We start from the raw sequence: 13,777 nt of genomic DNA on the forward strand, positions 1-13,777 counted from the left end.
CGAGGTACCACTGTAACATGTTACCAGGTCTGGCAAACAATGGAAGGTTCTTTAAAGACTCAGATGCGAAGCTGCTGAACTGCCCAACAACAACAAAAATGTACAAACTGTCACTAAAATGAGCTTTCTAATACCAGAGGATGCTATAATAGCCATTCTAATTCCAGTTTTAAATAAGGGATGAGGAACATAAAAAGTTACAGGGTCATTAACTGGGTAGATTGGTAGCAAGAATTATTAGCATGCCTTACAAAAGGGGTAGCCAACCCGATTTCCTTCAGATGTCCCTGGGCCCACTCAGTTCTTATCATCCCTGGACATTGCCCATGCTGGCTGGGGCTGATAAGCGTTGGAGCCCAACAACATTTATTTATAAAAATATTTATACACTGCTATATTGTTGTGTTTGATTTTATTGTTTTCGTTCTCTAGAAGCCACCTCAAGTATATATATTTGAGACAGAAAGGTAGAATATAAATTATAGTAAATAAATACAAAACACCAATTTTGCAAATACCTATAAAAGCACCTGATTTTCCTTTACCACATGATCCAAATAAATGTGTAAATAGAGTCACTACTTAAGTTTGTGGGAAAGAGAGAAGATGCAGCTATAGACGTCTGGGTTTGATTACTCATTCATGTAAAATCCTCCCGCACACAGAATTAGCACATCAGTCAAGATACAGTTGGGCTTCTAACAAATCTTTTACATTCACATTTCTTAAACACTTGTGTTAAGAGAGTAACTCTATCTAGCTATTATAACATTAAAATGTTTACCTTGCCCAAGGGTGAAGGAGCGCCAGAGCTAGAAGAATTAATGTAAGAAAATTTTTGAATGCAATACACTAGGAATATCTTAAGCAGACTTGCAGGCTGGAGTACAAGGCCACAGTCTATAGCAAAGAACAATAATTATAAGATTTGTGTATTACTATACCTTCTACTCTAAAAGTTTAGGAATTAAATGAAAATTCAGGTCTGTAAAACTTTAGTTGAAGATTGGTTAATACTCTCCCTGAATATCAAATGCAGTCAATGAAATGTACAAAGAGATGCCATGACTCAGTGGTTAAGCACATTTCCTCTGCATATAGAAAGTCCCAGTTTCCTTCAGTTAAAGAATCACATCTGCATACTTTTAAAGCACACAGCTTTCTCCCAAAGAATCTTGGGAACTGTAGTTTAACCCTCACAGTGTTAAATTTCCAGCAATCCATAACAAACTACAGTGCCCAGAGTCCTTTGAGGGGGTGGAAATGTGTTTTGAATGTGCTTTAAACATACAGCATGTATGGAGCCTCAGATAGCAGCGACAAAACCTCTACCTGACCCTTTATGGGGCCACTAAGTGTCAAAGGAAACAATTATGGGCAACATGGACTATTGATCTGCCTCTGTAAATAAGGCGGCAGCTTCTTATGTTTCAATACTACTTAGGAAATACAGTGGTACCTCGGGTTACATACGCTTCAGGTTACAGACTCTGCTAACCCAGAAATAGTGCTTCAGGTTAAGAACTTTGCTTCAGGATAGGAACAGAAATCGTGCTCCGGCAGCGTGGCGGCAGCAGGAGGCCCCATTAGCTAAAGTGGTGCTTCAGGTTAAGAACGGACCTCCGGAACGAATTAAGTACTTAACCCGAGGTAGCACTGTATATATTTTAAAAAACCTTTTTAGTATAACTGAGGTTGCTTGTTTGCATATTACTCTATGCAGCTACATTGCTAAAGCAGACACAAAAATGTAATAGGAGTTGTTTTGATCATTAACGTGGGATATGTCAGACACCTTCATGGGATTTCCTGCAAAATTTCTATCGATTGTTCACCTGAGCAAATTCTCCAAATTAATCTAAGCAGCATTTATCAGAAACTCATTAAAAACCAGAACCATCAGCCCAGTGAAGACTTTAGCTGAATGGTATAAAAGGTAAAGGTACCCCCTGACCGTTAGGTCCAGTTGCAGACAACTCTGGGGTTGCGCGCTCATCTCGCTCTATAGGCCGAGGAAGCCGGCGTTTGTCCAAAGATAGCTTCTGGGTCATGTGGCCAGCATGACTAAGCTGCTTCTGGCAAACCAGAGCAGCACACGTAAACACCGTTTACCTTCCCGCCAGAGTGGTACCTATTTATCTACTTGCACTTTGACGTGCTTTCGAACTGCTAGGTGGGCAGGAGCTGGGACTGAGCAACGGGAGCTCACCCTGTCATGGGGATTCGAACCACCGACCTTCTGATCGGCAAGTCCTAGGCTCTGTGGTTTAGACCACAGTGCCATCCGCGTCCCAGCTGAATGGTATATGCCTAGTTAAATCAAATTTGCATTAGCTAAATTCAATGTAATTGACATTGATATTTTGAATCAAAAGGTAACTTAAAATTTAACAAAAGTTACCCACTCTGTTAAAAAAGAAATACAGTATTTCATACTTTTTCATTTCCAGTAAGAACACATAAGAATCAACATTTTATAAAATAATGTGTATTCCTAATTCAGTCTGCCCTTCTCATTTTATAAAATGTGTGTTCCTAGTTCAGTCTGCCCTTCTCAACTAAAACTGAACCCACACCAGTCTACAAGACTTTGAATTGAAATACATAATTTACTATCCTTTTAGTTCAGAAATGCATTTTTAATTATGAAAATCAAAGTGTTTCTTTCCGTTTCAAAGTGTAATTCATAGGCATTTCATTTTTGAACACAGTTCTAGGTCTGTATCACAGAATTAAAGTTAAGCAACGCCTATCGCTTCACTAAGAGATGCTAGAAGAGACACATGCTGTATAATATATACATGCATAACATTAGTGTGTATATTTACTTACCCCTCACTAAGTTGCAAAACAGCCATGTACATAAACAAAACAAAAGGGAGGCACATGTAAAGAAACATTTGTTAATTACAGCTTAATTAACAGCTTGATAAACAAATAGCCTAGATATGTGTTTGGTCAAGACACTAGGAAACTGTTACTGAACATGCATGGTATACATACAGCTGAAAAATATTAATATGCTTAGTAATTCTTATTTATTTATTACATTTATATCCCATCTTTCCTCTAAGAAGCTCAAGGTGGCAGACATGGCTCTCGCCCTCCCCCTTCCCCATTTTATCCTAACAAGTCTTGTGAGGCACAGCAAGCTTCACAGTTGAGCAGGACTTGAAGCTTGGTATCCATGATCCTCGTCCAACACATGTAATGCCTGTGGCAAACATGCATCCTGACCCTAAGCATGTACATTCAGAAGCCCTACTGAATTCAACTGGACTTACTCCAAAATTTGCGTAGGGTTGTAATCTAAATCAAGTAACTATAATCTTTAACTGGATTGCATTATGCTTGCATGATGAAATTCAGAACGTCCTGCTTCACAAGAAACACTGTGCAATACGACACATCAGGAGTACATACTGGAGACCCGTGTTTTCAATTTAGAACATGGATAGCATAATTTTTGGGTGGCTGCTAAGAGGAAGGTGCCAAAAAACGGAGAAAAATTTCCATTACATTTGTGTAGCTTACAATTTATGCTGGGAACCGCCCTGGGATCTACGGATGAAGGGTGGTATACAAATTTAATACATAATAATAATTCTTTAGACAAAAGGGTATTTGTGTGTATCTATGTATCTTCCTATATAAATTAAAAGGTAAGGTAGTCACATGAATTGCAGAGTGAGAACAGAACAACAGGCCATCCGGGAAGACGAGTGAGTGGTGTGGATAGCCCAGGTGAGTTACAGTGGAAGAGACAAAACAAGCCAGGGTAGCTCCTCAGCAACTGCCCTGCTCTGCTACCACAGTTTTATGTTGGAGCTATCCTAACATCCTATAACCCCAAATCTAAATAAAGCAAGCATGGGCAGGTCTTATGCTCTGTTTGCTAGGCTGGGGTGCTCTCTTATGAGGAAGAACTAGGTGCTGGTTTTGGTGCAGTCTGAATACAACAAGGGTATTTAGGTACAGATAACCAAGCTGATAGGATTAGAGTTGCAGTGTAACAACTTCACATACAGCTCTATCACCTTTCTGCATACCTGTTTCCAGGTTTCTTTCCTTCCAAACTGTTTAGATGTTGTTCAAGAGTCTCCATAAGACTACTGGGAGCCTAAGATAGATAAGGAAAACAAGTTACTCATTTAAAACTAAAGAGCAGCAGCTTGGGAAGTCCAACATGAACGCCATCTCTTCTCGGAACTAGTCATAACCAGTTACATGCATTTACATGCCATCATCTTAATTCCAAAACACAGCTTTGAGAAAGGAACACCACTTCCATGCTGCTATTGAAACTATTATTCTTTGGTTAGAGTACATTGAATATTGTTTTTATTATTAGTCAGAAAACGAAAGTATGAGTCATCGTGCATTAGAAATTAACAACAGCACAGGCATTCACAGGTCAAAGTTGCCAATAAATCTAAAATAGATACTTGCATGCATAACTAGAGTTTCTGCATTCAACCTAATTAGCTTAACCAAATTTTCCCCAGTCCTCCACACAAGTAGAACTGTAACATAGGTCAGAACTACATATTACAAAAATGGACAGAAAGTGCAGCTGCTCCCTGTCTTTAATCTCTTGTTTCTGTAACATTAATATAATGCATGAAATGTTGTCATCATGCCACAGCTCTCCCAACATTGACCAGTGATATGAGAGAGGGATTCACAGTGCAATAACACACATTAGGCTGTATTATCAAGAGATGGCAGGCATTTTGTCTCTGCTATAAATACTGTGTTTATGCTGCAGGTCCAAATATTTCCCAGAAGTAGTACATAATTATTTTTTCCAGACCAGAAACCAGACTGCTTCTTCTTCTTGTTGTTTTTTTTTTTTTTTAAGGCTGGGAATATAGTATTTTACATTCTAAAGTGAAGTTTAAAAAATGAGATAAAAGTTTGACACAAGTATTAGTTCTGCAGTTACAGAATAATGCAATTTGATCGATTGATTGATTTCCCCCCTTTGATCCCTTCAATATTATTTTTTAAGAGAGAGTTCCCAACATGCGCTTGCTGTTGTTACAATGAGAAAGGAAAGGTAAGTACAGTAAGAATGACTAACAGTGTCCTTAGCTCCTCCAGGATAAAAATAGTGCCTAGATAAGCAGATTTCCACAAAGTCACTGATGAAAGAAGAAAACTTCAGAGGTACAGAAGTGGATGCAAGCCATATTTTATCAAGATTACCGGTTCATCAATTGTATAGTCTTTAAATGGGGACTTTTCATTATCACCACTGTTTTTCAGATCACATAGAACTCTGGTCAGCAACACCTAAGGGTTTTTTTTACATACATAAAATAGATTTACACAGAAATTAAGCAGGTTACCCGGAACAATGTGCAAAAACTTGCTGTTTGGACTATATTAGCAATGCATAGAGCCCTAAATCCTTTGAGATTAACAGTCTTAACCCTAAACAGAGGCTTCTACAATATAACAGATGAACTGTTTCACAGGGCAGTGCTTTAGTTTATAAGCAGTTGCCCAAACCTCAAAAGTCAACTTCAAATGTTGCTAAAAGAGAAAGCATTAGATATATATGTTAACAAATTTAGCATCTTACTTGCTTCTAATCTGTAATACCACATTTACTTGAATGTAATACGCACTTTTTTTGGCCAAATTACGTTGTGAAAATTAGGGTGCACATTATACCATATTTTTCCAAGTATAAGGAAAAGGCTAGGTTTTTTTCCTAAAAAATAATGTCAAAAATTAGGGGGCGTCTTATACTCTGGACCATCTCCCCCCATTTTCTTAAATCCAAGTCCCTAAAAATAGGGGGTGTCTTATGCATGAGGCGTCTTTGATGGTGCATTAGATTCGATTGCAAGCCTGAAAAACACTGCTGGCACAGCAAATACTTTTTTGGTTTCAAGGTTTTGAAAACTGAAGTGTGCATTAGATTCACATAAATACGGTGTATGAAGCAGTGCTATTGGTTCTGGCTTTCCTGGGTTGTAGATAATTTTTTTTAAGGGACAAAGGGCAAGAGTGAGGATGATACAGCTGGCTTAGGAACACTAACAGCCCAGGCTAATTCTAGAAAGAAAAAAAACATGTAACTCTCTTCTGCTGTTAGCAAAGGACATATCCATAAGATTCTTATTATAATATGTGAAATTAATGGGGCTTACACTAAAGGTGCAGATCACATCTCTTAGTGCACTAATGACAGCCTTCTCTAAAATGGTTTTTAGAATATAAATTCCACTTAGAATGCATTGTAGTAATAACACTCCATGTCCTGCATAGTACTAATGATACCAAGTACTTATCTCAAATAAAGTACTTGATAGCAAGAACAAATCCTCCTCTTAGAGATAGAGTTAATTAGTATTTCTAGCCACCACCATAAACTGCGAATGTAGTTAATGGAGCAAGGAACATCTTTAGGATGTTGAGTACACAGCCACGAAATGTGTTCCACATCTCACTAAATACAACGAATTAATATGCAGTCACCCAGAAGGCGGCATGATTTAAATCGAGTCTCCTCATTCATCTATTTTCCAAACAAGCATGCAAATTGACTGGTTGCTATAAACAATTAAAGTATGTCAATTTGCAATTACACTAGGCCTTTATACTACCTAGGAACATATTCCAAAACTTTATAATCTCCCTGACAATGCAGTATGGGCAAGCAGCTAAGAAAGAAGGGTGAAACCAGATTTTATGAATAGGCATAATGTTAATTGCCTTTGGAGTTCCCAGTTATGGGTGTTTATTGTTTATTGAAACCAAGGAAAAGTAACCTGGCCAACAACCTTGTTTAAACATGGTTTGTTTGGTCACATCATTGCACAAGCTCACTAAGCTACAGAAGTACAAGGCAAGACCAACTAGAAAAGAAAACAAGTTCTGGAGGAACAAACTGTTGCTTGTTTGCTTATCTGTGATATGACAACTCATGGTTGACTGAATAAACTATGGCTAAAGCAAACCTTGGCTTATAATTATCTGAAAAACAGCAAATGTTTTCAGACAGAAGTGATTTTAAGAGACTGTCATTATAGCCTTTGTATTATGTTCAAATGTAGTGTCACCCTTTTAAAGGGGCCCCTTAAAACTTTTATATGGTTTTTCAATTTAAAAATATTAATATAAATAAAGAAACAAGGTCATTTTAAGTGGTGAAAATAAAGTTTCAAGAACTGGATCAATAAAATCAGTTGACTGTCAAAAGACTAAGCAAGGTGTCAACACAAGCCTCTATATGGAAGACATTTCAGAGACTGGGCAGATGTTCCCTTGCATTCCAACATACTGAACTTCACACACTGGGTGAGGGGAATAATGAACAGGAGCTCAGCTTCTGAACAGAATGCCAGAGTAGGTTCAGAGCACCAAAGAATGTGGCCTGTAAGGTTTCTGGAGCCAGACCATTTCAGCTTTAAAAGGTTAAGACCAGCTTTTGAATTTCAGCCCAGAGACAAACTGGTAGCTTGTGCAGCTCAATCACTGATGGTGATGACTAAAAAATAATAATAGATTCTTATCCACTGTTTTTCACATTAGAAATCCCATCCACTCTCTTTAATTTGGCTCTGTTTCAATTTTACTCTCATTGGCTTCTGCACTTGCACTCCTCTGCCATAGCCCAGCACTACTCAAGGAGAGATAATGTCAAGACAAGAAAATGCAAGCTGGGTGGCCATACTTCATAAAAATGCTGCCTAAAATGACAAACAAAACATCACTCCCTTGCTAACTTTTCACCCCAAATGTACACCAGGAATCTGAGCAAAACCATTGAAGATTAACCCTTTGAATACTTGTGAGAACCATGTAACTTCCCGATAATGTAACTATCAATAATAACTCACAAAGAGCAACTGAATACAATTTCCCTATATCCAGGCTCAGTTAGCTACTGACTAGAACTGAAAGTTGTGCTGTCCCTATCTTGACTAGCATAGAGGCACCAACTTATATTAACCCCCACAATAATTCTCATTGGACTTTCACATATGACTAGGCCATTTGCATATTTTGTTTTATGAAAGCACACATCACCTGGGCATGCGTAGGGAGAAAACACCATAGAGGAAAAATTAAATCAGGGAAGTAGGTTCAGGGGTTAGTCCTCATCTGCAGGTGCAGTATTGTAAACAACAACAACAACAACATCAATCTATAAATTAAACAATGCTAAGCAAGAGACCTTTGGTATGAAGAAAGACAGTCTCAAGGTACTCCTTCTGCTGAGCTATATTTAAAGTTCCCCCCACCCCCGGATATTAAAATAGCTTTTCTGTGAAAAAACACAAGCTTCAGCAGAAGAAAAAGCATATATATTTTTTACTCTTTTTATCTCTTACTCTGCCATATCATACACCTGTTTCAATGAGGCTGGGGATTAGCCAGCATATTGCTTTTCTTCAGAGGACACACACTGGTGTATGCAGTAAAATATTTGAATTGATCATGCTCCAAAGCTCTCTTATTAGTAAATCCTCAAAAAGTAAACAAGAATGGAAAACCAACAGCATTCCGGCACCCCTAACTGAACTGTCATGAGTTTTCTTAAAGCAATCTTCCAAAGGGCTGCAAAAGCCTACAGAAGCACAGGAATGCTTATTGAACAACGAAAGAGAGTCCACCACCTTCCGAAGGAGTCCGTTCCACTGTCAAACAGCTCTTACTGTCAGTTCTTCCTTATGTAGTTGGAATCTCATTTCTTGTAACTTGAAGCCATTGGTTTGGATCCTAGCCTCCGGAGAAAGAGAAAACAAGCTAGCTCCATCCTCCACATCCTGTCACACTACACTTTATTTGAAGATGACTATCATATCTCCTCTCAGATTGGAGGTCCAGGACTTCCGGGTCAGCGCCAACGATTAATGGCGGATTCTCTCTGAGTCTCGGAGGGACTAGCTCCGCGGGATCGGGTCTTACCGCTGCGGCAAAGCGGGGACCCTTTAAAAATCGCAGGCGGGGGAAGCCTGCGAACGTGGGGACTCGGCGGGCACCATTTGCGCTCCCCCCCAGCTGCAAAGGAACCCTTTTAAGGGCTTTGGAGCAGGACGGGGGGTGAGACGCGGTGCTGAGAGTCGACTGCTTCTTCCGCGGAGTGAAGCCGCACAGCTGTTATCGGAGAGCACTGACTTTTTCCTGGAACAATTGGACTTAAAAGCAACTACCCATGAGTAGGATTATATTGAATTAATTGGAGAAAAATTTGATTAAATTTGACACCGAAATGGGAAGGTACAACCAGAAAGTCTGCCTTCCCTGCTTGTAAATAGATCAAAGTAAAGAGACTGTAAAGTGGAAACTCTGACAGACTTTTAGAAAAGATTTAAATCTCAACATTAAGAAAGTTGTTCCCCCTCCAGATTGCAGGAGTGGAGGGGAAGAGAGTTGAGAACATTTACCTGCAAGAAAAGGAGGAAAGAAAGTGAATATCCACTGCCATAACCTGGGAATGGGCTGCATTCTAACAGGAAAAACCGGCCAGTGGAAAGCCTGTCGGCAAGTTAAGATCTTTTGAATTAACTCTGTGAGAGAGCTACAGTGTTTCTGGACTTCTCCTGATTTTAAAGTATCTTAAAGTAACTTCCAATTATATTGAAATTATTGTTTTCAAGGAGTTGGGGGACTCACAAAGGCTATATTTGTTTCAAGAAAGTTGCAAACTTTGGACTGTAACTGTGTCCCCCTAGAGGATTATTGTCATTGTTGCAACAACAACTGGGCTATAGGAAAATTCCCTTTCAAAACAATCTTCTCAAGCCGTGGGAGCGACCTTGGATTCTCATGAGAGTGTTATGGCAAATGACAAATGATTGTTTCAAGAAGTGGCAGAAAGATATTTCTTGATTTGTCTGGCAGGGCAAGAAGCCCAGAATAAAAATTAAAATATTAACTGATGTAAAGGAAAGGGGTGGATTTGCCCTGCCAGACTTTAAACTTTACTATGAATCAGCAGCATTCTGCTGGTTGAAAGATTGGCTGCTACTTGAGAACACAGACACATTGGATTTAGAAGGTTTTAACAATGATTTTGGTTGGCATGCATATTTGTGGTACGACAAGGTTAAAGCACACAAAGCATTCAAAAACCATATTGTCAGGAAAGCATTGTTTAATGTCTGGATAAGATACAAGGATTTATTGGAAAATAAAACTCCAAGTGGTTGTCACCAATGGAAGCAAAAGCTCAGAAAAAGCTCAATATGGAGGCCAAATGGCCGAAATATTGGGAAATTTTGGAACAAGAAGGAGATAGATTGAAATTGCAGAGTTTTGAGAAATTAAAAAACAAAGTGTGGGATTGGCTTCACTATTACCAGATAATGGAGGCATATAATTTGGACAAAAAAATTGGATTCCAGGTGGAAAAATCAAAATTAGAAACAGAGCTGTTAGAACCTAAAACTAAGATTTTGTCAATGTATAACTTGCTGTTGAAATGGAACACTCAGGATGAAACGGTGAAATCTGCTATGATTAAATGGGCACAAGACGTTGGACATGACATTATGTTTGCTGACTGGGAACAGTTATGGACCACAGGTATGAAGTTTACGGCATGTAATGCCTTAAGAGAGAATATTATGAAAATGATTTACAGGTGGTACATGACCCCAGTCAAGCTTGCAAAAATTTACCATTTGCCCGATAATAAATGCTGGAAATGTAAAGAAAATGAAGGTACATTCTTTCATCTCTGGTGGACGTGCCCTAGGATTAAAGCTTTCTGGGAAATGATTTATAATGAAATGAAAAAGGTATTTAAATATACCTTCTTGAAGAAACCAGAGGCCTTTCTACTGGGCATGGTCGGCCAATTGGTGTTAAAGAAGGATAGAACCTTCTTTATGTATGCTACAACAGCAGCAAGAATACTCATTGCAAAGTATTGGAAGACACAGGATCTACCCACTCTGGAAGAATGGCAGATGAAGGTGATGGACTATATGTGATTGGCAGAAATGACTGGGAGAATCTGAGACCAGGGAGAAGGGTCGGCGGAAGAAGATTGGAAGAAATTTAAAGACTATTTACAGAAATATTGCAAAATTAATGATTGTTAGAATGATGTTGGATAGAACCTAAGTGGTTTCCAGCTGTAATGCCTTAAGAGAATATGGAAAAAAAGGTTTAGAAATAGGTTTAAATTTATTGATAAGGATTTGCTGAACTAACAATTTGAATTGGAATACAAAAAAGGGAGGTATGAGGAGGTCTGGGAAATAAGTAAATGAAAAATAAGTAATGATATTTTATGTGTTTTTAACCATGTTTATTTTTTGTATTTTTTCTTTTTTCTTTTTGATTTTTATTGTATTATTATTGGAAACTTTAATAAATATTCTATTTAAAAAAAATCATATCTCCTCTCATTCTCCTCTTATCCAGGCTAAACATATCCAACTCCCTCAACTGCTCCTCCTAAGGCTTGCTTTCCAGACCCTTGATCATCTTGGTTGCCCTCCTCAACACACATTCCAGCTTGTCCATATCCTTCCTAAATTGTGGTGCCCAGAACTGGACACAGTACTCCAGGTGTGGTCTGACAAATACTAGAATACCGTGGTTCCATTGATCAGGACATTATCCTTCTATTAAGGATAGCAGCCTAGAATAGCATTAGCTTTTTTTGCTGCTGCATCACACTGTTGACTCATGTTAAACCTGTGGCCTACAAGACCCCTAGATCCTTTTCTCACATGTACTACTGGCAAGCTGGTTCTTCCTGCCTAAATGTAGAGCCTTACATTTGTCCCTTTTGAAATTCATTTTGCTAGTTTGGACCAGCTTTCCAATCTGTTATGGTCATATTGAATCCCAGTTCTGCCTTCTGTGGCATTAGCTACCCCTCCCAGTTTGATGTCATCCAAGTTGTTTATAAAGACATTGAACCACAACAGATCCAGGACAGAACCCTGAAGCACCCCACTTGTCACTTTTTTCCAGGATGATGAGGAACCATTTGTGAGCACTCTTTGGGTTTGATGAGTCAACCAGCTATGAATCTAGCCCACATTTTACCAGCTTCTCCACAAGAATGTCATGGAGGACTTTGTCAAAAGCCTTACTGAAATTAAGACATACTACGTCCACGGCATTCCCCTGATACACCAAGCTTGTAACGATCAAAAAAAGAAATGAGATTCATCTGGCATGACTTATTTTTGAGAAATCCATGCTGGGTCTTTGTAATCACAGCACCCTGTTCTATCAGACCGACTCTTTAATTATCTGGGAGGTCAACTAACAGAGGTCATGCTGCTGTGAAGTTGAAGGTAAAGCAATCTCATTTATATGCAAGGGTCTTAATGATTAATCTCAAGGATAGGGATGCCACAATAATGTTTTTAAGTGTTCGATCCCTTGATTACATTTCTGTGTAACGACTTAGCAGCATACTTCCTAGGCCTTTAAAATGTGGTCCACATGTATTCTTACATAAATGTTTACAGCAATTCTGTAAGGCAAGCCAATGTTACTCCACATTACAGATGGGAGCTGAGAGATAGGCTTTCCTGTGGTCATCCAGGGAACAGAGATTTAACTCGAATTCTTGACCAGTACACTAGCTCTCTGGCTTCTGGTAATTTATCACCTTATCTTTAGTCGTATTATGGCAGCCCTAAACTTGTCTCTTGTCTAGAGACAAAAGGTAACCCAGTGAAAGTGATGTCATGGACTAGGTCAAAGCATGGATTCAGTACTTAAGAATTTCCTCTCCCAGATGCATTACTCACACTCTCAGCTTCTGGGATCAATCTGCACCTCTGGAAGGGAGAAGAAATATGCAGTCTTTTCATTGCTTATCTCTTAATTAAATGTGGCCTTAAAAATGAAGTCCTCTTCTGGGAACAAAAAGTGGATTGACATCTGTCAAAATAGTTGCTGTTTTCAGGAGGCATATGCTGATGTTTAAAATATGAGTAACGCCATTAGGTTGCATGCTAAATGAACAGAAGTCATTTTTGCTATTGTTAAACCAACCACCAAGCTAAATATAATTTAGGAACTTACTTGTGTAAGATCAGGAATGTCTCCTTTATCAATTCCAATTTGCTGTGGATAATGAAAAAATAATAATTCAGAAATGTTCTTTTGTTTATGCTTAACAAGTCCAGAAATACTAAATAGCTCAATTTGACTACTGCATCTGAACTGTGATTTTAACTCACTTTGAAGCTCCATTTGTAATATCCACATCCAGGTGCTTTAAAATTAATGCATATTTGTAGAAATATGCAATACATTCATTGCCCTACAGAACTGCAACTCTGGATGGAGAACTTCTCTCAAACACAGATGGATGCAGCAAAACATTTGTGCACAGAGCTGGTCCCAGGCTGTGTCCTTCTGACCCGCTCCACGCATAAAAATGAATGCCTGAAATTGAAGAACTCATATCTATTTAAAGATGGGTTTTCCCTAACTTGGGATATAAAAATTGCTGTTCTGTCAGAAAGATAATGATGCAGCAGCTATTCCCACCAGCAGGCTGCTGGTCTACTACTATCATCTTAACTGGTATAACATGAATATACTGTAGAAGGCCAAAGCAGAGACTAATGTTATTTTATTTGCATTTTGGTGACATCCTGAACAGCTAACACTTTCCACAAAATTCAATAAATGTCAAAGAAATTTTACACAATGTAGTTTATTTATGGACGTGGCGTTTGATCTAAACACATACAAAGAGAGTATCTGAACGACAACTCAGTTTGCTATCAAGTAGATAATTGTGGGGGAAATCACATGCCTAGATAGCAACCATAAC

The 13,777-nt window shown here is 38.6% G+C and overlaps 1 protein-coding gene across 2 annotated transcripts in view; it reads right to left on the reverse strand.

Moving 5' to 3' along the window:
• Positions 1-13,777, reverse strand: part of SNAP91 (synaptosome associated protein 91) — a 68,548-nt gene that overhangs the window by 28,086 nt on the left and 26,685 nt on the right. Inside the window, exons 9-13 of one of the 2 annotated variants that reach the window (XM_053381390.1) lie at positions 13,018-13,059; positions 5,209-5,295; positions 4,050-4,120; positions 2,833-2,838; positions 785-812 (exon numbers count right to left, since the gene is read on the reverse strand). In XM_053381390.1, coding sequence (XP_053237365.1) covers positions 785-812; positions 2,833-2,838; positions 4,050-4,120; positions 5,209-5,295; positions 13,018-13,059 — 234 coding nt within the window. The remainder of the gene's footprint in view (positions 1-784; positions 813-2,832; positions 2,839-4,049; positions 4,121-5,208; positions 5,296-13,017; positions 13,060-13,777) is intronic. The other variant, XR_008329452.1, reaches the window with a different exon arrangement.

The sequence above is a fragment of the Podarcis raffonei genome, chromosome 3, assembly GCF_027172205.1.
Source record: "Podarcis raffonei isolate rPodRaf1 chromosome 3, rPodRaf1.pri, whole genome shotgun sequence".
Lineage (NCBI taxonomy): Eukaryota > Metazoa > Chordata > Lepidosauria > Squamata > Lacertidae > Podarcis > Podarcis raffonei.